The 25843-nt window shown below is 33.5% G+C and overlaps 1 protein-coding gene across 10 annotated transcripts in view; it reads right to left on the bottom strand.

The window, feature by feature from the left end:
* Window positions 1-25843, bottom strand: part of LOC149555741 (alpha-mannosidase-like) — a 317266-nt gene that overhangs the window by 208032 nt on the left and 83391 nt on the right. For all 10 annotated transcript variants that reach the window (XM_089829886.1, XM_089829889.1, XM_089829888.1 and 7 more), the window contains exons 15-19: window positions 17491-17671; window positions 17171-17310; window positions 13432-13500; window positions 13215-13274; window positions 13022-13093 (exon numbers count right to left, since the gene is read on the bottom strand). In XM_089829886.1, the coding sequence (XP_089686012.1) occupies window positions 13022-13093; window positions 13215-13274; window positions 13432-13500; window positions 17171-17310; window positions 17491-17671 (522 nt within the window). The remainder of the gene's footprint in view (window positions 1-13021; window positions 13094-13214; window positions 13275-13431; window positions 13501-17170; window positions 17311-17490; window positions 17672-25843) is intronic.

The raw sequence follows: 25843 nt of genomic DNA, 5'->3' as shown, positions 1-25843 counted from the left end.
TATGGTTATTAATAAATATTTATAAATCAAAATTGCCACATGATCAATCAAAGAAATAAGGGATGTGATTAGCTCATTTTCAAGTGAGACTAAAGAGGAGACATGTACTCTTTACCCACGTCTTGGCTGATTCCAAGTTAAGTATAATATATGTGTATTATTGATTTATTTGAAAAGAGTAATGTGAATATATGTAGATATTTACATTTATATAATTAATAAAAAATAAATTGATATTATAAAGTGTGATATATAAGTTATCAATACCTATGTTAATTCAATATAGTATTAATATTTACTTAATATTATAAATTGATCTTTATATTATGGTGATCTAATCTAAATCTAAATATGTGATCTCTGGTAGTGGACACATATGTCCTTTGATACCATAACCGTTTTGATAATGAAATATGTATAAATAGAAATTGAAGAATATATATATGTGAAAATAAGACAATAAAATTTGTATTAGATTTTCTTGATAAGAAAGGAATGTATTTAATCATGTATCTATGAGCTTGGAGGTTGAAGCATTAATCTGGAAATGCTAAAATTGATCAAGTATTGCCTAAAGGGTATTATCCTTTTATGACAAGAGATAAGTATTTTCTGATTATTATATCTTGAGAACTACCTTCATAGTTAATCTCTCATTTGTGTTTCTATGCATACTATAAGAGTTATGTACCTTGATCTTTTCTTCCAAGATTGTTCTTACAAAGAAAGGGAAATTGATTTCAGACTCAGAGAGAGTTTTACACTTCAAGGATAAAGGAGCTCAGAAGATTGATGTTTAAAGAGAGTTTGGCACATCTGTTTGGAGTAGATAGAGGATGTGATTCAGTCAACCTTCGGTGATCTCAATTATATTGATTCAAGGGGAATAAACCATTTGTGATGGATTCTCTAGTGATCAATGAATTCTAGCAATCAAGAGGACTATGATTCATGAATATACCTCGTGACTATGTAATTTTAATGGGCCTACCCCCTCTATACATTATGAGGAAGCGAAAACTTCCAAATGATGTCACTTGTATTTGCAGAAGTTGTTGAAGCGTGTTAATGCATGTAGCCTCGGTCTGACATTACTGTGATAAGCACATACATATGTATATACACACAATAACATGATGCACATGTTGTTATGCATATATGCATACATACGTGTTATATTTTACATAGTCTGCAACCGATGAGACATATATATGTTTCGAGATCATTAAGGCATGATTGAGATTATTTTTGGTTCCTTTGATGTTTAGATCATGGTCGATCTTTCCTTTATATTGGGCCGCAAATGTAATGATTGGTAATACATTTAAATCACTGTGTTAAGACATTAACTAATTATCTGCATTAGTAACAATGGACAGGTGTGTGAATGAATGTCCATGCCTCCTGTGGGAGACATGGCCATTCATCCCCACACCTCTTCTGCTGGTATTTATCCAATATGCCCGATGTAATCTTGGCATCGTAATCTATTAATGCAAGCACTCCAAAAGGATCGAAGATAATTCTGAGTTTCATATACTTCATTTCTATTATTACTGCACTAACAATTGTAGATTCTAGAAGCAATCAAAACAAAGGTGTTATTGTTTGTACCTGTAACAAAATTCTGCAATCAATCAAATCTGGTAATAAACTTTACATGGTATAAGAGCTTGGCTAAGGAAAGATCACACTAAGTTTATAAGGATCAGATTTTACTTCAAATAACAGTCCTCCCTCTCTCTACAAAGATGACAAACACAATGAGATTCAAACATCACCTTGGAAGTGTTGATAACTTCGAATCCTAGAAACTTCGAGTACTAATGTTGTTAAAAGAAAACAAATTAGAATCATTTGTAAGAAGGGAAAAAGAGGAACCTAAAAATGACCCTGAGAAATCAGAATGGATCAAGAAAATTGAAAAGGCTATGAAGATAATTGTAGATGTTGTTTGAGACCACATAGTATCTATTGCGGAAAAACATACCACAACATATCGTATGTTTTGAGCTCCTGAGAATGCATTTATAATCAATAATACAGGCAAAAAACTTGCTCTTAAAAGGCAGATGAATAGTGTAAGCATGAATAAAGGAGAAACTATAACTGCTTTCTTAATGAGAATCACAGATTTGATAGATCAGTTATCCGCACGTGGTTATGAGATTGAAAATCAAGAATTATTGTTAATAGCATTAGGAGGACTTCCAATCTCTTGGGAATCCTTTGTACAAGGTATAAGTGTTAGGTCTAAAATCCCTAAACTAGATCATTTAAGATCAAATTGTCTTCAAGAAGAATCAAGATTAATGATTAAGGGAAAACACAAAACCCTAAATGAAGATGTTCAAGTTCTTAATACAAATGCTCATAAGAATGTAAAGAAGAAAAATAACAAAAGGAAAAAAAAATTCATGGAAAAGGACAATCCAAACAAAAGAAAGACTTGTCCAAAATCCAATGCTTCAGAAGTGATCCATATGGACATTGTGAAATAAATTGTCCTGATAGATCTAAACCTCAAGCATCTTTTGCAAAATCTGAAAAGTCAAATTAAGGCAACGAATATGAGAAATATGCCTTCTATTCAGCATTATCCAACCAGATATCAACCAAAAGGAATACATGGATAGTTGACAGAAGGTCTCTAGACACATCATTGGATATCAAGATAACCTAGAAAGAATGCAAATAGAAACAGATGAAGAAGTTGCAATTGGTGATGATTCTGCAAACTCTGTAAAAAGAATTGGGACTTGCACCATAAAATTGAAATCTGGAAATTCTATTCAACTTTCTGGAGTTCTCTATGTACCAAGTATTAAAAGGAATTTAATATCTATATCCGCACTTGAAGATGATGGTTTTAGAATTGCATTCATGGGAGGGAAAGTACTAGCATGGGGTAAAAATTCAACCATTAAAAGGGCTCTAACAAGAGGAGTAAGACAAGGACATTTATATGAGCCATGTGCTAAGACAAACCTTGCACTTGTACATGAGACCTCTGATTCAAGTGAAATATGGCATAGAAGACTAGGTCATATCAACTTCCATGCCCTAACATCAATGGAGAAGGTATAACTAGAATGCCCAAGTTAAAACATATTCACGATGAATCATGTAAAGGTTGTTCCTTAGGGAAAAACACTAAAAAGAAAAACTAAAGAAGTGTTGGAACTAGCACATTCTGATCTATGTGGGCCCATGTCTATACCTTCTATAGGAGGATTTTTGTACTATTTGACATTTGCTGATGATTTTTCAAGGAAGACATAGATATATTTCTTTAAATGCAAAGAATCTGAAGAGATTCTCTCTAAGTTTAAAGAATTCAAAAATATTACTGAGAACTCTGGTAAGAACATTAAAATTCTAAGAACAGATAATGGAAAGGAGTATATTTCTGAAATATTTAAAGAATTCTGCAAACTCACTGGGGTTAAGAGGGAGTTCACAGTCCCTTACAATCCTCAACAAGATGGGATCGCTGAAAGGAAGAATAGAACTATTGTAGAAGCTGCTCGGGCTATGATTTTTTATCAAAATTTGAGTATGTCCTTCTGCGATGAAGCATCCAACACAACGGTCTATATTCTAAATAGATGTCCTCACTCACATTTGGACAATAAAACTCCTAAAGAAGAATTTTCTAGAAAGAAACCTAACATCAATCACTTAAGGATATTTGGATGTCCTATATATGTTCATGTACCTAAGGAAAAGAGGACTAAGTTAGAACCTTCTAGAAGAAAGGGTATTCTCGTTGGTTTTAGTGAAACAGTAAAAGGATACAGAGTCTACATACCTGGATGGAAACAAATAGAACTAAGCAGAGATGTCATCTTTGAGGAAGACATTTCTTTCAAAAGAGTCAAAACCTTCGATGAACTAGATACATTTGATTTATCTCCAAAAGAAACTCTTGCTCCTGAGATTTAGGAGTTTTCTGAAGAGACTTCAACTAAAACTGAAATCCTTCCAAAGACTCAAGAAGAGAGTCTTGATCACTCTAAAAGGCCACTTTGGGCAAGAAAAATAATATAGGAAGTAGATGGATTTGCAGCCCCTTTAGGAATCTTCTGAGAAAGCAAGAGACCTAGAAAATTGACATATAATGCTTTCATGTGTGATAGCTTGAATACTAAACCTTCTAGTACTTCTAAAGCACTTAAACATCAAGCTTGGAAAGATGCCATGGTGGAAAAATACCAACATATACTAAAAAATGATGTTTACGACATACTTCCGAGACATAAGGAAAAATTTGTTGTGTCTTCAAAATGGCTCTTCAAAGTTAAGTATGCTGCAGATGGCAGCATTGAAAACATAAAGCTCATCTTGTGGCTAGAGGTTTTTCTCAAAAGGAAGGAATTGACTTTGAAGAAACCTTTGCACTAGTTGCCAAGTACACTTTTGTTAGAGTTGTAATAGCCATCATAGCAGCTAAAGGTTGGAAAATCCATCAAATGGATGTAAAAATTTCTTTTCTTAATAAAAAAATAGAGGAAGAAGTATACCTAGAACAGCTAGAAGGATTTGTAACTCATGATGTTGCTTCTCATGTTTGTAAATTGAAGAGGTCTCTATATGGACTTAAATAGGCTCCTCGAGCCTGGTATGAAAGGATTGACAAATACCTTTTAAGTCTTGGATTCACCAAGAACGTGGCTGATCCAAATCTCTACTTCAAGGTAACTAAAGGTGATATGTTAATTCTAATTCTTTATGTTGATGATCTTCTAATTACAGGGGAAGAACATCTCATTAATCAGTGTAAGAAAGATTTGGCTTCTGAATTCGAAATGAAGGATTTAGAAATTCTTCATTACTTTCTTGGTTTGGAAGTACGTCAAAAGTCTGGTAATATCTTTCTACATCAAAAGAAGTATATTATTGATATTTTGAAGAGATTTGGAATGTGGGACTGTCGACCTATGTCTACAGCTATGGAAACCAACCTTCACAAGCTAAAGGAAGCAAGTGTTGAATCCAGACTAGTTGATCCCACCTTATACAGACAGATAATTGGGTCCTTGATGTATCTTGTAAATACTCAACCTGATATCTGCTATGTAGTGAATGTATTAAGTCAGTTCATGTGTGAACCTCATGAGATTCATCTTGTTTCTTTGAAACACATATTGAGGTATCTTCAAGGTACTATTGGGTATGAACTTAAATATGAGAATAGCAGCTTGGAGTTACATGGATATACTGATTCCGATTGGGTCGGAAGTGTAGAAGACTAGAAAAGCACATTAGGATGCTGCTTCAATTTAGGATCAGTCATGATTTCTTGGATCTGTAAAAAGCAAGCTTCTATTGCTCAAAGTTCTACTAAGGCAGAGTATATTGCAGCAGCTATGGGAGCTAGAGAAGCAGTGTAGCTTTAGAAGTTACTTTCTAACTTGTTTGGTGAACCTATGAAACCTACCACTATTCACTGTGATAACCAAAGTTGTATCAAGTTATCTATGAATGCAGTATTTCATGATAGATCCAAGCATATAGAAATTCCTTACCACTATGTAAGAGTCATGGTGAAAAGAAGAGCTATTCAATTAGAATATATTAATATAGGTGATCAAACAGCAAACATTCTCACCAAGGCTCTCCCTAAAGTGAAAGTTGATCATTTTAGAAAAAAACTTGGCTTGATTGAAATGCAAGTTTATGAGATTGAGTCTCAACTTTGTAAATTTGTATTATTTAAATAAAGATGCTTAAAGTGTAAAATCTTTTGTCATATGTGTGACTCTATGACTCATGGGCCTACCCTGTGTTCATTATTTAAGGTGATAATCTTTTATAATGAAATATTGATTCTGATAATATAAGGTGACGACTTTATTATTATTAGATTACTATCATGATGAATATCATGTGACTTGATATTCAAGGAAAAATCATGAATATTAAAAGAGCATGTTGATGGATAGCATGTGACTTTATATCTGTTAAAGATCAATATGTTCAAATTCATAGTGGATATTATGTGACTTAATATCTATGGATATACCATAATATTTTATGGTGGATATCATGTGACTTGATATCTGTATACACACCATAACTAGAAAGAATGTCATGAGACTTGATTTTCTTATATATATCTTGAGGATATTACTTTTCATATAAAGAACTTATATATATGCACTTTGTCTTCTCTAGCTAAGAGGGAGTTAATGCATGTAGCTTCGGTCTGACATTACTATGATAAGCACATACGTATGTATATATGCACAACAACATAATGCACACGTTTTTATGCATATATGCATAATTACGTGTTGTTGTACTTTACACAGTCTGCAACTGATGAGACATATATATGTTCTGAGATCATTAAGGCATGATCGAGATTATTTTTGGTTCCTTTGATGTTTAGATCATGGTCAATCTATCCTTTATATTGGGCCGCAAATGTAATGATTGGTAATATATTTAAATCACTATGTTAAGACAGTAACTAATTATGTGCATTAGTTAACCATGAACAGGTGTGTGAATGAATGTCCATGCCTCTCGTGGGAAACATGGCCATTCATCCCCACACCTCTTCCATTGGTATTTATCCAATCTGCCTGATGTAATCTTGGCATCGTAATCTATTAATGCAAGTGCTCCAAAAGGATCGAAGATAATTTTGAGTTTCATATACTTCATTTCTATTATTACTACACTAACATTTGCAGATTCTGAAAGTGATCAAGACATTGGTGTTATTGTTTGTACCTGCAACAAAATTCTACAATCAATCAAATCTAGTAATAAACTTTACAAAAGGTGACAATCTTACAATCACTTCATTTTCTATTATGATAGATATATTACGATGTCTATGCAAATCATAATAGATTATACTTTGCATGGTGGATGTTTATATGGTAAGCATTATAAGAACGCGTGTGCACATACCTTATAAACATTTTTTTTAGTACATGGTGAATGTTATGCAAATTGATGTTCTAGAGGCCATTACACAAAGCATGTGGTGAATATCATACGACTTCTGGAGGCTGTTACTCATGGTACTTGGTAAACATCTTGCATCTAATTCTGTAGACCATTACTCGAAGTATTTGGTGAATATCATACATTGATATTCTATAGAGCAATACTCAAATGTGATATCAAAATGGTGAATATCATATGTTGATATTCTATAGACCATTACCTTATTGAGTACATGGTATCAAGTGTTGATATTCTAGAGACTATTACTCAAAGTATTCGGTGAACATCATATATTCTGAAGGTCGATACTCATGATATCAAATGTGATATCAAATTGGTGGATATCTACTGATCAAAGATATCTTTAAATTTGTCATGCCTAATATTACCAATGGTGTAATATGTGTCTTGCATTTATCCTCCCTAGCTAAGAGGGAGTGTTGATGTTTGGTAGCTTTAATCAGATAAGCCTATGAATATATATAGTTATGTATGAGATATAATTTTTATATATTTATTATATTTGAGATATGAGTTTATTATTATATGAGAAAAATTAATATAATACATGTATATTATTATATTAACTACATTATAATGAATAGACATGTCCCATCATGGGACATGTCTATTCTTGGCTCATTTTTCAAATATAAATAAAAGAGGTCACTACAATTTGGAACACATATATATTTCAGGCAATGCAATTACATCTGCAAGCGATCTGCGAAATACAACATTCCACCTTTGACTACATTTGCTGCAAGATGTTTGAACAACCATTCAAATGAACAAAGGAAAATTCTCGATTCACCGTTTGCTCTACCACAAGTGACTTTTTTCACAAGTATTGTCCTTAGATGTTTTTGCAACTTCATCTTCCTAGACAGTATGTGGCATATTTATGTAAAATCAAATCCTTCTTCCATTTAATAACTCTCTTCAATTTCAAAGAACTAGAGAAAAGTAAATATAATTTATGTTATCTCATCCTCTAAGGATGAAGTTAGATGTTCAAGAAAAAAATCAATTTCTAGCATAAGATGCTAGTGTCTTCATTAGATATCTTATGAAAGTTTTCATCACTAAAGCTTATGAAAATTGCTAATATTGAAGCTAGAAAATATTGAACGAGAGAACTACTTTATTTCCATCTTTTCTAACATCTGTTAAACTCTTCAAACAACCCTTCAATGATACAAGGAACTTTTGGATTCAGCATCTTCTCTAGCACAACTAGGATCTTATCCGTAGCTATGCTCTTTAAATGTTAGTGCAGATTCATCTCCCTAGAAAATGTGTGGCATACTTCTGTACTATCAAGCTCTTCTTCCATCAAAAGCCCCCTCTTCAACAGTTTAACCTCACAAAACTTGAGAAAAGTAGGCTAAGTTTATGATCCTTACAGATATTCTTGTTATAATGCAGTTCACAATAATGTGGACAGGTGACATCATTCAATGTATGATTATGAGAATTGGTCTCTCCCATATGTGATTCAACTGAGGATATTCCATCATAGAGGCTTCACCGAATTCATCTAAAAGATAATCAGGACCACTAACAATGGTTGAGTTTTATTTGAAGCTATAAATATTTATTTGAAATTTTGTATCTCAAGGCAATTTCGTCCATCGTATTGTTTAGTTTTGTGAAGCATGCAGTATGTGTGCAGAACACATAATTTTTACTATTTTCTTTGTTGGGGATGTAGGTAGATGACAATTATCAAAAATGTGTTTTCCTAGGTCACCTTGGGGTGGATATTGAGTGATCCTTAGAGCCATCCTAGCCTTGGATTGGAGCCATACATGTAGGGCAGGGCAGGGTCAGGAGTACAGAGGGGGTGTTCCTTGTCTAGAGATGAAGTAGAGAAATGCAATTGAAAGAGAAGTGTATTCCTGAAACCATCTAAATTCAATCAAGAAGCATGAATCACATTTGATTCGAGGCACTATGATAAGACAAGATTGTTTTTCTTAGATTGGAGTTTATTACATAATAGATAGTTTTTGTTATCTTTGTTTAGTATCTAATGTTTATCTATTGTAATCTTATGTCAATATTTGAATGTTTCTAATATTTAGTTTTCTGTTTCTAACTTTCTAGAATAGAATTTTTCTATTCTTTACGATTATTTCTTAAGGAAACACCGTTCAATGTCTTGTATAAATTGATCTCTTGATCACTATTAATAACAAGAAAATATTTTCCAAATACTTCATAATATGGTATCAAAGTCAATACTCTATACTTTGTTCGAAAATAATTATAATTTCTTGTTTGAAATTATCTGCCTTTTATTTTCAAAATTATTTACACGCATATTTGCTTCCAACTCTCTCTATAATCCGACTAGGGTTTCTATTCTAAGAGATTTGAATCCGCTGACTTCTAATTCTTGGTGGGTTTTTTGAGATCTCAACTAGGTTGTTTTTTTTTTCTAGGTCCTTCAATTTTTGTGCCTCAATTTTCGAGCCAATTGATCCAAAAACCGACAACATTTTTTCTGGGGTTTTCAAGCTCTCTTCTGGGTCACCCTTCAAATTTTTGAGGTCTCTACTTTTTGAGGGTTGCATGTACTTGCATGTACTTGCATGTTGTTTTCATGTGTTGCTTTACTATGCAAAGTCTCGTGTTTTGCTTCCCTTAAAAATTCTAGAGGGTTTTCATAAAAAAACTTCTTAAAAAAACAAAAATCTAATGGGTTTTCATATTTTTTTCCCTTAAAAAAAATCTTATGGGTTTCTATAAATTTTTCCTTTAAAATTTATGATTATGTAATTTGAAAATTTCTAATTATGTAATTCGCAAAGACTTGTAGGATTCCTCTATTGGGTTTATAATTTTTTCCTCCAAAATTATCTATTGGGTTTTACCATTTTTCTTAAAAAAAATGAAGCTTTGTCATGTCAAGTTTTGATTGATTTTTCAGCTAAAAAATCATGTTGGATTTTGATTGATTTTTCACCTCTAAAATCATGTTGGGTTTTGATTGTTTTTCCTCAAAAATTATCTATTGGGTTTTACCATTTTTCCTTAAAAAAATGAAGCTTTGTCATGTCAAGTTTTGATTGATTTTTCACCTAAAAAATCATGTTGCATTTTGATTGATTTTTCACATCTAAAATCATGTTGGGTTTTGATTGTTTTTTCACCCCTAAAATCATGTTCAGTTTTTTCAATTTTCTCCTAAAAATCATGGCTTTTTGCCGGTTTTTTTTGGAGCATTATGCTCATTTGCAAAGTTTTGGAGCATTATCCAAAATACCATCAACAGTCTTCTCAGCAGACATCTTCTGCTCCAGATTCAGAAGGCTCCAAGAAAAAGAACATTCAATGCAACTATTGCCACAATTTTGGGCACATGAAGGTTGAATGTGGGAAGTGCTTAGCTGCCCTATCTAAGCAATCTGGTTTGCAGCTCACAGCGAACAGTGCAGAGCACCTTGAGTAGACAGTGAACAGTACAGAGCACCTTGAGCAGACAAAATTTGCCTTTTACACTTTTTGACAGCTTCGTGCTCCAGATAGATTAACCATTAAGTGTAAAGATCCTTGCTAAAAGACTACTAACAACTACCAATGCTGAAGTAAGAAAATTTGTCAAACACTTGGCATGCAATCTGATCTGTAGTACTGAATAATGGAACTGAATATGTACTATGGAAATTCCGTCAAACACTTGGCAAGCAAACTAATTTGTACTGTTAAGGTTTAATTCCATACTCAAGAAATTGTTGTGCAACTAATCCACAGTAAACTGATGTAATAACAGTGCCAATATAATTAATTGTTCAATACATTTGCTAATTAGAACTTCCTGATTTTGACAACTTTCAGTCTTGCAATTGTTTGGCACTAAAAACTACTATAAGTATGCAATGCAAATAGACTTTATGGTTTGAACATTAATGTTTGTCACATATGATAGACTCAGATTAAAAATATGCAATGTAGATAGTGACTGATTGCTATGAACTGTTATAGTAATGACTGACAAATTCAAACCCTTATTACAATCTTTGACAATAATCTAGCAAATACAATCGAATTAGAAGAACTTGGGATTGCATTACAAGCACTGTAGACAAAACCAAACTGTATGTTGCACCCAAGAAAGTTGTTCGTACCTTGCTACTATGCCAGGCATTACTGTACCAACAGCGGCGATTTTTTTTATATTAATTTTTTTGTCTTCAAACCCTGTACCGAATCTGGTATGAATTGAAGCACCTAGGTTCAGGGAGGACAATGCAGTTGGTAGCATGAAGTTTGGACCAGGTATGAGGGATTTATTACCATAAATGTGCTTCCAGTTGCCCTTCGAAATTCCCAGTACTGCAACAATTTGTGTTGATGGCAATTTAATTCACTCTTGCAAAACCTCCAATGATAAATGATGCAAAACCCTGACCACAAATCTCCAAAAATTGTCAACCCACAAACAAGTCTGAATACTCAATGAAGCCCAACATGAAATGGCTGAGTACCACTTCCAATGTGCAACTCTTCAGAAGGTCTTTCACTTCCTCAGTTATGCAATCTCTTGAGAGGTATTGTTCTCAAGGATTATGCCGAATATTTGCAGACTACCAAGCTCCACAAATGCTCATAGAAGATATAGTTGAGTTATCAAATCCCGTATGTCCAAATGGGAGGCCAAGCCCTCTATTTATTTACTTTTCTAAGAAGTTACTAAGAACTTCTAGAAACATCCATTATAAAATCCCTTTATAATGCACTTTTTATAATAAATAATTTTATAAAATAAAGTGCAACATGTAGGCCTCGTATAAAAAGAGATGATAAAATATAAATAAAATAATATCTCCAAGAGCATAATGAGTCATCCAATCACCAAATAAATGCCAAAATGACTCTCTCATCATTCCCATCTGCCTAGGAGAGTCTGTAATAGGCAAATCCACGAACAATGCCATGTCTTACTAAAGAGGGGACATTACATTAAGGGAGGGTATTACAATAATAGATAGTTTCTACTATCTCTGTTGAGTATCTAATGGTTATCTATTGTAATTTTCTGTAAATATTAGAATGTTTCTAATATTTAGTTTTTTGTTTCTAAATAGAATGTCTCTATTCTTTATGATTGTTTCTTAAGGAAACATAGTTCAGTGTCTTGTATAAATTGATCTCTTGATCACTGTTAATAACAAGCAAATATATTCCAATTACTTCATAATAGAGCTATAGTGAAAGTATATGTTAAACTCAATAATGTATATGGTTTACAACAATGCATGATCGTTTGCCCTCAAATTAATATTAATTATTCTGTGCATTCATTTGTAGCCGATGTTTTGGATTGATAGAAATAGTGATATTTCATGCTTCCTAGGAAAAAGATTCAAAGTAAATCTAGCATCGGTCAACATATATAAAGGTTTGTATTATATTGTATGCAAATGCATTACTAAAAAAAAAAAATGAATGAAGGCAAATAAAACCTAAATGTTGAAAAGATGCATATAATTCAAAAGATGTCTCCAAAGTCTACAGGAAAATCTTAGTGCGTGGCATGTTTGTATATTCTGACAAATCTAAAACTTAAAACAAACAATTTTTTCTTATCAAATCTATGATTTCTTATCACATTAGAATTTATTAATAGGTTCTTGACAACAAAATAGGCAGATTACACATCACCTATTGAAGTGATAAAGAGCTGATAAAAACTAAGTGAAGACCTAGTTATGACAGCGGCAAGCTAACAACCCTTTCTTATAAACTTTTAGAAGGAACTCTTTGCAAACAAAGCAGGAAAGTCATTCAAAAGTGGGGATGCCTGCTAACATACAGTGCCAAGTGAAAGGATGAAGTAACTATAGATGTAATTTTACATGTCGACATTGTACAGATTTACTGTGTCAATATCATTTGCATGCCTGGTAAGATAACTAAAACCCAAGAACTTGCATTTATCCTCAACTTCCTTTGATATATGATATACAAGTAAAGTTGTGGCATGTATGCAAATGAAAAGAAAAATAATAAACCAACTATAACAAAATTGTGTTGCTTTAAGTATGCAAACCTGATAAATCCACGAATTGAATTGCTGATGAACTTCATGAACCAAAGGTCCAGTCATGATACTCAAAGGAACCTGTGGTATGATTGTCTTTAGCAAAGAAAAAATTTCATAACATTCTATGCAGGAGAGTTAGATACTATTATGAAGAATTGTATTGTCCTTACAGCAACATTGAAAAATTGTAATAGATTACCGATCCTGAAATAGCTGTTGGTGGGGCACCATTTGGACGAAAAACATAAGCTCCAGAAACCTTCACCAATAATTATAAATTTTATTCTTATACAACTTTTGTAGAGAGAAATGAACATAAAAAGATTTGAATACATGCACAAAATAACAAAATGTGTCATCTTCAAATTTTTTTAATTTTTCAAAAACTGAGATGTGAAAATGATGGAATCACAAACCCGGGGATCACTATCATCGCCAGCAGAAGAACTATACCAAAGATATGACTGTTGAACCGGGATTTTCACCTATCATAAAATAAATAATTTAGAAGCTATGCTGTATTATGTTACAAATGCAAATTATGCATGGAACAAAATAAAAATATTGTTTGTTTAACATAACTAAAACAATGTGACTAAATATTGTTTTGTGCAAAGTTAAGAATATTTCCCTCTTCTTTTTTAGGTTTATTGTTTTGTAATCTTGTGGTGCTCTTTAATTTTTTTTATGTACATTTGCAGTATACACAATAGGGGTGAATTCCACTTGATCCTTGAGAGTTGGCAATTTTTCTACAATATACATTTTCTTTCTTCATTCTTGCATGTGTGTGTGTGTGTGTATCTTTATTCACATTCTCATATATATAATCTATATTCACATTCTCATATATATAATCACGTAGAATAGCAAAAGGATTTGCAATGTTGAAAGATTCATGCTAGCTTCAATTTCTTTATGCACTGTCTATATTCATATTTAGTTTTATATATATATATATATATATATATATATATATATATATATACACCTATTTTTAAAATTCTGTAAATTACAAAAATATATAATTGGCATCTCCAAGTACACCCCATCTTCTATTTTCAAAAATAGCCATATTGATACTGGTAGCAGTCTCTGAAGTCTCCAAGTACCCCTCATCTCAGTGCAACCTTGCTCTTCTCTTCTATAAATTTATTTGCTTGGGGTTGGCATTTTACAGGTTACCCTGATTTGTGTTTGCCTTTTTTCTAGGGCCTTTCTTTTTGCTCTAGTCCTTTGCTCTGACACCTGCTGTATATTCCAGGCGTGTTGATCTATTTTTAGTCATTAGTCATCATTAATATACTTCCTTTCTTTCTTTCTACTTTCCATCTGACGTTCACAATAACTATATTGGCTAATTTATCAGCTACTTAATTCTTCTTGTTAACATGCTGGAAAGTCATTTCCTCAGAGCCTCGGCAATATAAATCATAGCCATATTTTTTCAAAAGTGAAGTCATTTCAAAAGATGAGACCTGCCGATAAATGTTTTTAATTACAATTTTAGAATCAGCCTCTATTATAAGATGTAACTAACTATTTTTCACCCTAAACAATTATTCTCTGATTGCTAATGCTTTGAAAGTGTTATTATTTGTGATACTAGTTGCCTGGAAGTGAATCCCAGGAATCTGACATGTTTAATTTTGAATGATTTCACTATAGTCTGCTTTAATTTCCATAACTGGTTAATTTGAACTATGCATACCTAGGTCTTTTTGCATTGTAATAGTTCAATACAAAAGCATTCTCCTTCTACTTTTGAAGTTATCTGCATTAATATACAGAATATCAGCAAATATCAATGTTTTTTTGTTGTTTAATCAAGAGTCAAGAACACAAATCTATCCTTGTGGCAGGGTACCTTACACATGATATTTCTTCATTATTCTAGAAAATATGATTACAAGAACAACAGATTACCTTTCATTTCTTTCTAGCCATGGTGTAATGTCCCCCTTTTAGCAGTCAGAATTTGATGATGTTAGCCCATCATTGAGACCATCATAGGTCAATGTGTCAGTTTGAGGGTCTCTGGTTGGTCAGTTGATGTCGGAATTGGCAGTATCTCACTTTCACAGTGCTTGAAATCACATTTGCAAAGACTTCAGCAAGTGTTGTGCCTTATGAACCATGCATTAGAAAAACCCTTAAGCTCATCAATTGATAAGTAGGAGATATTTTCCATAGTAAGTCAAATTCTGATATTACTATCAGGGTTCAACTGTGTAATTTTTTAGTCAAACTCATTTACCCAAGTTCATGAGTAGTGTTTCACCTCTGTGAGCATCACCTGGATGCAATGACTGTTAAGTGATTCATTCATTATCATGAGAGATGGTTTATGTGAACCTCTACTCTTGAAACATGGGTCAATGAATTTTATAGAAAAACTACACAGTTGAATTTTATCAGTTTATCACAATCTACTATAAATGATGGCATCTAGACTAATATCAACCTCTCCTCCTCATCTAGCGGTGGCAACTCAAATGAGGGAGTCACATTATGACCAAGTGCCTTTTTGAGACTGGATACATGAAACATACGGTGAACCCTTCTACTAGCTGGTAACTCAACCTCCTAGGCAACCTCTCCAACCCACTAAGATGATTGGAATGGACCATAGAGTCTGGGCTTATGTTTCTCTAGTCCACTCTTCTTGAGAGTAGAATTTTTGCACAGCAGCAATCTTTGATAAACCATGTCTCCAACCTAAAAAGTGTGCTCAATTTGAGGCTGATCGGTATACAACTTCTGACAATTCAAGTTCTCCTCAATGACTTCATGATATCTTTACTCGTCTCTAGTAAGTCTTTCATTTAGGAACTCTAATGTTCCCAAATAATAGATCTTTGAATTTGGGAGCCTCGTACTCATACAAATCCAAGAATATGACATCCTAATAGGCATGTTATAAGTGGTAATGTAACAGTACTCATCAAGGCGTATCCATTTGATCCAAACCCTCTGCTGCCCAGAAACATAATTCCTAAGATACCCTTAACCCCATTTGTTGACAATCTCTAGCTGCCTATGTATGCGGGTAGGAATTGGGGCTAGGAGTGAACTCAGTCCCAATTAATCTGAATTTTTTTAAGTTGCAGCCTCTCAATGTATGATTATTACACCATGCAAACCTGGTGAAGCAAGCCCTTCATGTGATTATCTAGGTATGCATAACTATCCATTGTGGTGAACTGAAAAAGAGAAATCACTTCATCAAAAAAGAAAAAGCCAATCATTCTGAACATATTCCCCTCTTCTTTGTGATTTGACTATTACTGAATTGGTTCAAATTGTAAATTTTGAAGATACAAATAGATGAGGAAGTTTCTACTACTTATTTTTTATTTGGAATGTAGAGTTATTTGAATATAAAGTTTTATAGGTAGGGTTGTTTTCACGAGGATATATAAATTTTTGTATGGACATCCTTCACAGTTTGGTGCCACAATATTCAAGGAAATATGACAGTCATGAGCAATTCAATATATAGTTATTTATGACATAAAATTTAAAAATAGCAGTGGTACACTGCACAATAAATTTGAACTGCAAATCCAAAAAATGCAATACAAAGTGTTCATCATGTAATCCAAATCGTGGACCAAATTTTGGTGGAGACTAGTTTATGTTGGGAAGAAGTTTGAAAAATATACTCTTGGTTGAGTATTCTTGCAGACCTCTCTTACCCCTCAGGTTCACCATCCAAAACATTAAGTGAAGGGGACCCGAATGATAAACACAAAGGTAATAACTATTTCCCAGATAACTAAGTTTTAATAAGGGATTCAAACACCCAATAGAATTGTGCCCTCTCCTATTCACAACTAAGGAGAGCAACATACACTGTAATGTGCATTGCTGATATCAAGGCAACTTCTGAACAAAAATTAATAGAGAGCTATTCTACTTATTTATGTGACCAAATATATGTATTCTGACAAAAAAAAATTAAGGTTTACACATTTATTTTTCAATGCTTCATATATTTGTCTTTCCATAGCTTTTTGGCATATATAATATAAATGAAACATAATGATGAAACCATAACATAAGAATATTTGCATATGCAGTTCGACATTTTCTTGAACTCCATGTAGAATACATCTTCGGATGAAAGGGATGACATTAAGGACTAGTATATACCCCTGTCCTGGAATTTGATATCTGCTGAAGTTGACCTGATAAAGAGGAGAAGGACATTGTGAAGTTGCCCGGTCCAGCCTCATATGTCCTGCTGTCATTCACTGGTACAGTTTGTTTGGTAGACAAGACAGGTCTACTCCCTGTGTATAAAAGCAGCCAAAAGATTAACAATTTACTATTTAAATTTTCTAATTAGCAATCTTCCTAAGGTTTATTTTTTACAGGGACAATTCTCAGATCTTCCTTGGTCATTTAAAAAATTAGAAGTTATGATGCTTAGTGAGATGGGAACATCACTTAAGCAAAGAGAGTTGGATTACCATTTTCTTTTGAGATAATATATGTGTTGAATCCAAGAGGTGGCACAGACACTTGAAAAAAAAGTGAAAATAGAGGGGTTTTATCTGATGGTATGCCCAGATTTGAATTTCCAAGAGGTACAAGCTGTGCTTCAACTGTGTTACCATTGGAATCTTTCACAGTAAGTGATTCATTGTTTACCTGGCGTTTACATCAAAAAAGTGAATAAATGCAACATGTTACATAGCCACAACAAACACTCTTAATAGAAACAATGCACACTTAACAAAGGACTAATTTTATTGAAATAGGATATCTGGATCCACTATACGGAATGAGCCTTGTGCTATTTCATAAATGGATGTCTATTTTAGCAACATGTTGAAGTCACTATTCAGAATTAAATCTCACAATGTCATAAAAGAAACTGTATGACTTTTTAGACTCTACCTTTGTCACAGCATGGAGTTAGTTCTCTCAATTATTAAGTGTTTTCTAACGTCCCATTCTGAGGAGTAGCCCAAGAGACTATCTAGCCTATCTTATTGCCGTAGGCTAAAGTGTGGAGTAAACAAATAATTAAGGTAGCAATTTTGGATGTTGGATGTAAGCAGAACAAATGAAGATTAGAAGTGAGGTTTGCGTCAAAATATTGGACTCAAGAAAGAAATTCAATGATATTATAGCAGATTTTGTGCTAGACATAAAGGTTTATTGCTGCATGTAGTCTCTCTCTTCAACACAATGAAATTTAAAAAGAGATACCACTGTCTTGAGTGCCAAACCTCCCTTCACAAGAATACAAGCTTGTTGGACATGTTGCATTATGGCCTGAATACAAGCTCTCTAGGGTAGGCTTTATAGTTTGTATATCTGTTGGATGGTGAATAGAAAGGCTACTGTGCAGCAGCAAGGATGTGTAACTCATAGAGACCCATTTTTTAATGTATTTGAAGACTTGGACAAGTTATATTAGAGAATTGTGTGCCTGTGACAAGTTCCAGATTACAGCAACTCCTATAAAAGTCAGCAAATCAATTGATGATCATATATATTTGTGACAGAATTTTAAACTATAGAAAATTCATTAATCTCTGTTATAAATGTCATTCATTCTTTTATTCAAAGATTTCTGCCTTAAACCTGTCAAAAAAAAACACCATTATCTTCCAAAAATCTGAAAATTAAATATTCAAGCATTTGATATTTCATAGAGGAAAGAAGAGCAAATTTTTGGAATGATTTGGGGCTGGGGTATTACATTGATATCAGAGTTGTGCATCCTACCAGTGTGATGGGGTTGTGGTGAAAGATTTGATTACTGAAAACTTCTAGGGAATCTGGAAGACAGAAAGTTGATCCCTTGAAGGAGCAGACAAGAAAGAGCAAGATATTTCTTCACTTCACTCTCACAGTCAGAAGAAGAAGAAAACATGGGTATAGGTATTATAGACATGAACAATCAAACCCGTGTTTTGGCTATGCTCAGTGATCTTGCTAGAGGTCAGAAAAAGTTGGTTCAGATCTTAACTTGGATGATGGAAATGTTAAATACCCTTAACAGAAATAACCAGAAAATAATGGTAACAATAATGGCGCTAATGGAAAAATGGTAACAATGTGTGGGTAGTAATACCAACATTCCCCTAAACACTTCCAGGGCAGCAAATGGAACACTCCTAGGCCTCTAATGCTTGAATTTTTGGATACACAACCTAAAGAACAAGCAGAATAACAAGGAGGTGGTCAAGGCTGCGAGGATTAATAACAGGAATACCAATCGTTCAGTCATGAGTTCCATGCATCCATGTCCTTGGTATATTTTTGAGCCATCAAATAAAGAAACAAACATAGAGGAGAGCAAGGACAAGAAAATAACAAAGACATATAGTGCAAGGTTGGCAAGTTGACCATTACTAGTATTGCTAGGTCAAATAAGACTACTGCACATGCATGGATACATATATTAGAGGCTTAGACGCTTTTTTCAAGCTTAAATCCATGATGGGAAGGGAAGATATCAAATAAACCACCCTACATTTAGATGGAGAGGCTCATGAGTGGTGGAACCACAAGCTAATAATTATGAGACATGCTGCATAACCTCATGCAAATTTCACACAAAGAAGGATAGACACATTTAACAAGAAGGCTCTTGAATTACATATTTTAGAGTTAGCATAATTGAAATAGGTTGGTTTATTTGATTCCTACAAATTAATATTCCAAAGTCTTCCAAGATGGTCACAGATGTCTCGAAGCGTAGATTGCTTGTGCTATTTATAGATGGTCTATCAGAAACATTGTCTTTTTGGATCAAGCCATTTGATCCTAACTCCTTACAAGATCTCATAAAGAGTGCTAGGAACATGGGCAATTCAACCCTAAAAACAAATCAGTTTAATTTCTTGTAGCAAAAGAAAGTCAAGAAACCTTTTTTGAGAGTTTAGCCTACAAGAAACAATTTGGATGAGGCTCAAAAAGAGTTACATAGAAAAAGGTTATGTTTCAGCTGCAAAGAACCTTGACATAGGTGTTCGACTATGTTGCCGGTTTAGAATGCAGGAATGAGATTTGGGTTTGAAATTCGTTCAAAAAAATTTGGGGTTGGATTCAGATTCATTTTGGGTTCGTTCGTACATTTTTTTAAAAATATGTGTGAGTGTATATATATGCAGCAGCAAATAAGTTCATACACAAATGGATGCAAGAAGTTTTTCTTTTCATTCACAAATGCACAAATGACATATAAAACAACCGTTTTGGTCTTTTTAGTGGTCACTAGTAGGGTTGGAGGGTCAAATAGACCTAAGTTGGCCAAGAAACATTATGAAAGAGTCAATGAAAATGACATTTTTAGTCAAATTAGCCTCAAATTTGTTTTGGGTTCCAAATGAAAAATCTTCCAAATTAGACCCAAATTCTTCCAAGGTCCTAAGAGAATTTTGAGTGAATTTACTTGACTATGACAGAATTTTGAGTGAATCCAAACTGAATCCAACTTTGCAGCAAACCAAATCTTTCATTCCACCTTCCAGGAGTGAATCAAGTAACTTAGGTGTTTGGGAAAAGGTAAGATGCATTACACTAATGTATTATCAAATAGTGAGGTGGAAGAATAGGTAGTAGGAGATTTTAGGGCAGCAAACAAAGTGATTCAAATGATGACGATGTGGCAAAGGATATGCATTCACCTAAAGGAATGAAAGGTGGGACCATTGCTACACTTTCTAGTACACCTAGTGTTACATCCCAAATTTTGACCTAATTTTAAAGTTGTTCATAGTTGTTAGATTGAATGGATTTTTCTTTCATAATCATGTGAAGTAGGTAGTATTTATACCCGTTGTATTAACTATTTAATGAAGATGGTCGTTATCCATTATTTGTCATGTGATGTTTAGCAATTGCTTGATTTTGGAATTATGGTTAATAATTAAATTCTTTTAAATGTTAATATGAAAATTATTATGGAACTTGTTATTATAGTGGAAATTTTGCACGGGTGATTGCAGGAGAAGATGAAGGGGGGAAGCATTGCTAAACAGGATCAACGGAATGGGATACTAGCTTAGTCCAATCATCACGATGACAGGTATGACCTTAAATTGCCATGGTAAGGACCTAGCGACTTGAACTTCAGGATACAACTGAAGGACCCGCATGAGCTATTAAGTAAACATTTTAAAACATAAAATAATTTAATTAAAAGATAATAAGTACCTCAAAGGATTTTGATTGACCTTTCCATCACATAATTATAATAAATACCTATGTACATACATAGATATAAGAATAAAATGACACTATAATATTAATATTTCTTTTATAATAGTATGATGTCACCCCATAGTTATATCTACATGCATGTAGATAGATATAAACCATAATTATTTTCGATTTATAACCTTCAAATCTTTTTCCATCTTTTTTATTTCATTTTCTTACTTAAAACCGATTGTAACACTTGGCATATTTATTTGGCGTTCAAGAGCCAAGGCACTTCTTTTATATTATGGCTTCTTGGAAGCCAAAGAGACACATTATCTTTTTATTTAAGAAGTCGAGAGAGGTGGAAGACATATATTTCAAGCACCTGACTTATATATTTCAGGCACCCAACTTCTACATTTCCAAGCATCTGACTTCCATCTAGCAACCGATACCTCTACAAATACCATATGATATCTCTACGTCTATTACCAATCTCTTTTCTGCTTTGTATTAATCTTGCTGCTGAAAACGTGATATATTTTGTACTGGTATTTGTGCTTGAAGATCATTTTGAGGAAGAGTTGAATTACACGTCCAGCTAGACTCCTACCTTCCAAATTATATCAGGTTATGTGGTCAATCATTATTTAAGCATTGTTAAATATTTCTTTATCAGATGTTATTGAAATCTGATTACAATAACAGTGTACTGTAGTTATATTCATCATAAGTATTATAGCTTAGTTCCTCTTTAAGAAAGAGTTATTTATGATGTAATGAAATCATGATTTAAATATACCATTTGGAAGTCAGAATCAATGATTTTTTTGCAAGTCTTAAAGAACATATTCTTTCAAGTTACACATCGTGATAAGCTGGAAACATATAATATTCATGAATCAATTGAGAATCAACGGATAGAGCTGATTGCTCTAAATTTTCGAGCACCTAGGACTCACCGGTTGTATAGCCACGGAAAAGGTGAAGAGGTGAGATGAAATCTGCAATGGCATGGAAATAAAGTCAGACATGATACAATAATCCTAAATTAATTTCATTTCATAGCTCAAGCTTGTCCATAATATTGTTTCCCTGTTGTCAAGTTGAGCAGTGGTGATCGGGTCATTAAACCCATTAGAAAAAACCTTGGCCAAGGTTGTTTTAAGGCATGTTTGCCATCTATGATCACTTGATGTCAGTGGTGCCAGTTATTCAGACATGTCCATCCATAACTGTGCAGACATTCTAAACACCGGAATACTCAGGTGGCTGGACTAAAAGTATCCCAAACCCAATCCCAAGGTAGGGAGGGCCTTTCTAATTCAATAGATTGTGTGGGGATAAGTATGGTCTGAGGTTGGGAGATTAAGCCTAAGTAAATGCTTCTCTTACTGAAAGTCGAGGCTTGCACAACTAACTAAAGACTCACCAGATATTACTTGTATGTTTTCCTTCTTTTCATGTTAAGCATTTACTCTACTTGTATGAAAGATAGTTAATCATTATTATAGTTATTTTAGTTGATCATTGTTATAGTTAATTCAGTTAATTGTTATTCTAGTTATTACAATTGATCATTGATACAGTTATTTCAGTTAATCGTTATTATAATTATTTCAATTGATCCTTGTTACAGTTATTTCAGTTAATCATTATTATAGTTATTACAGTTGATCATAGATACAGTTATTTCAATTAATCGTTATTATAATTATTTCAATTAATCGTTGGTAGTTAAAAGCAGTTGATGTTCCATGAAAAGGAATTCAATTATTTGTTCAATAATTTGTTGGTAAAAACTCTTTATTGATCACCTTAGTTTGTTATGAAAAGCCGTTTATTACACCTAGATTTAACTATTTCAAAGTTCATGAAATTTACAAGGGCAACATTTGTTTATTTCGGTGAAAAGTGGGAAGTTCTATAGATTTTGCATTTGTGGTTAAGAGATTACTACAAGAAGTTACGAGGCTTAAATATATTTTTGGTAGATGGTTTTTCACTGACTTGTCCAAATGAGTTCCATAGCTAAGTATTACCTTGGGAAATTACACTATCATTGATGACTTCGATGTTGTTGACTTGCTAGATACTAATGCTATCTTGGTCATTTAGAGGTTTCACTCATTAGGGGAGTATTCTCCAGATTTTCAAACAAAGTTGGTTCAAAGTGGACAGAAACATAGTTCTTCACGAGATGTCCAATAGACGACCCATTATTGTGTTTGTAAAGAAAATGGTGAGCATACTTATACATGGAGATGTTACATGAGTAGCAAAATTTTTGATGATTTCGACTATAACTAGCAGCGATCAAATATTATGTGGGCATATAGTCTATGTTGGATAAGTTGAGATTCCTCCAGTTGATATTCACATAGTGGTTTTGATGATGTTACTCAGCTTGAGGAAGGCTATATTCCCCTCATCATCACTCCTTATAGGAATCCAAAGAAATTCAAAGAGGAGAAATAAAAAGTCATTAAGAAATTACTCGATATGAGACATATTAGACCTATCTTGAGTTCTTTTGCATCGTCAATTATTTTGGCAAAGGGAAAAACTATGAGGATGTGCAAAAGATTATTGTGCCTTAAATAAAATGATCAATGAGAACCATTACCCAAATACTCATATCAATGAGTTGTTGGATGAGTGTTGCAGTGTACTTCTCAAAGATTGATCTTCAATTGGGGTATGATTAGAGTGAGGGAGTAGGAAATTCATAAGACAACATTCATGTGTGTCACTACAGGCACTATGAGTTGTCATGTACTTTCGGGTAACTAACACTCTCACCACCTTCTAATCTTTTACAAACCATGTTTCTAACAAAAAGTAGCTATTATGGAGGAATAGTCCTTGTATGTTAATTTAGTGAAGTGTGAGTTTGGAAGGAATGAGATTCTCTACTTGGGGCATGCAATTAGAGCCAATGGTGTTCTACACAAAGAGAAAATTTAGGCTTTTCTAAGATCATTAACAAATTTGATGGGTTTCTTTGGCTTGTGCATTTATTATAGGAGATTTGCTAAGGTATTTTAACAACTACATTCACCTCTTACAACTCTTACCATGAAACAAGCTTTTAGGTGGATGGATGTAATGACCCCTACCAATAGGCCACTAAAAACATCTAATGTTGAACTGAGAAATTTTGTCAAACACTTGGCATGCAACTGAAGACTACTATTGAAAGTAAATGCTGAACATAGGAAATTCCTCAAAACCATATGCCATTCATATATATCAACAATTTGCAACAATGCCATAAATATTTCAGCCAATAATATGATCATCAAACCCTAGGTTGGCAATATAGATAATCAAAAAATTACAATACTCTTTCACTTGCAAAATCCTAGCCTTCCTTTGATTCCAATAATGCCAAATGGCAAACAAAGACAAGTACAATGTAAAATAGTAAAGTGTTGAAGCTATATTTTGTACTCAGCTGAAAACATACATTTCTCAGAAAATATGCCAAATGCCAAATGAGAAGTGATACCAATGCTGAAGAAGCCAACTCCCAAGCCAAAGTCACCCCAAATCTGAAAATGTACTTCCTTGCAAATTTTCGAAAATGTCTAGGAGTTTTGAAAAAATACTTAAAAATAAATCATGGCATTTTGGAACTCCAAAATGCACCTATCTTTGTCTCCTCAATGATAGAAATCCACTGCAAAAATAGCCAGAATGATATGCTGAGTAATGAGGAAGATATGAACAAAAATGTGGTTCCAAAGCCCTATCCTAGAATTCTGAAAACTGGATTAGACTTGTAGAAAAAACGAACCAGCAGCTATAAATCTTTCCTCCACCACATTTAAGCCTTCTAAAGATGTTCTACAATCATTCCATGACTGAAAATGAATAGTCCTCAGAAAAATCCCTCCTCCTATAATTTCGGGTCTGCGGAAAGAAGCCTCCTAAAATTTCGGATCTGCTAAAAATGGCTTCCAATAATTTCAGACCTGCTAAAAATGGCCTCCTATAATTTCAGCCCTGCTAAAAATGCCTCCTGAAATGCTGAAATGTTGAAAATGGCCTTAGGTCCAATGATGCCCTAGCTGAAGTGACTATAATATCACCTCCAAATGTGCAACCCTTCAAAAGATATTTGACCTCCTTAGTTATGCAAAATCCTTAGGAGACTATGTTTCTAAAGAAGAAATGATAATCTGCAGACCAAGATGGCACCACAAATGCTCAAAGAGAAAGGTAGTGTAAACTCAAGTTATGGGATGTCCAAATGAGAGGCCAAGTACTCTATTTATTCACTTCTCTAAGAAGCCACTAGAACCTCTAGAAGTATCCATAAAATATTCTTATGAAATCCCATTATAATGCACTTTTATATAAAAAGTAACTTTATAAAATAAAAAGTGCAACTCAACTCAAAATTATAACATTTGGCCCCGCATAACACATAATAATAAAAATATAATAAATACCATCTCTCCAAGAGCAAATAAGACCATCCAATCCCCAAATAATCATCAGAATGACTCTCTCACCAAAACCATCTGCCTACGAGAGTCCATGATAGGCAAATCCACTAAAAAATGACATGTCACTAAAGAGGGGACATGACAGTCCACCCCTCCTGAAATTGCTTGCCCTCAAGCAATCTCAAAGTTGGGTGCTACAAAATATCTT

The sequence above is a fragment of the Cupressus sempervirens genome, chromosome 5 (assembly GCF_028749045.1).
Source record: "Cupressus sempervirens isolate cs-2001-9-10 chromosome 5, ASM2874904v1, whole genome shotgun sequence".
NCBI lineage: Eukaryota > Viridiplantae > Streptophyta > Pinopsida > Cupressales > Cupressaceae > Cupressus > Cupressus sempervirens.
The sequence above is the reverse complement of the archived record's forward strand: the minus strand, read 5'-3'. Positions and strand labels throughout refer to the sequence as shown.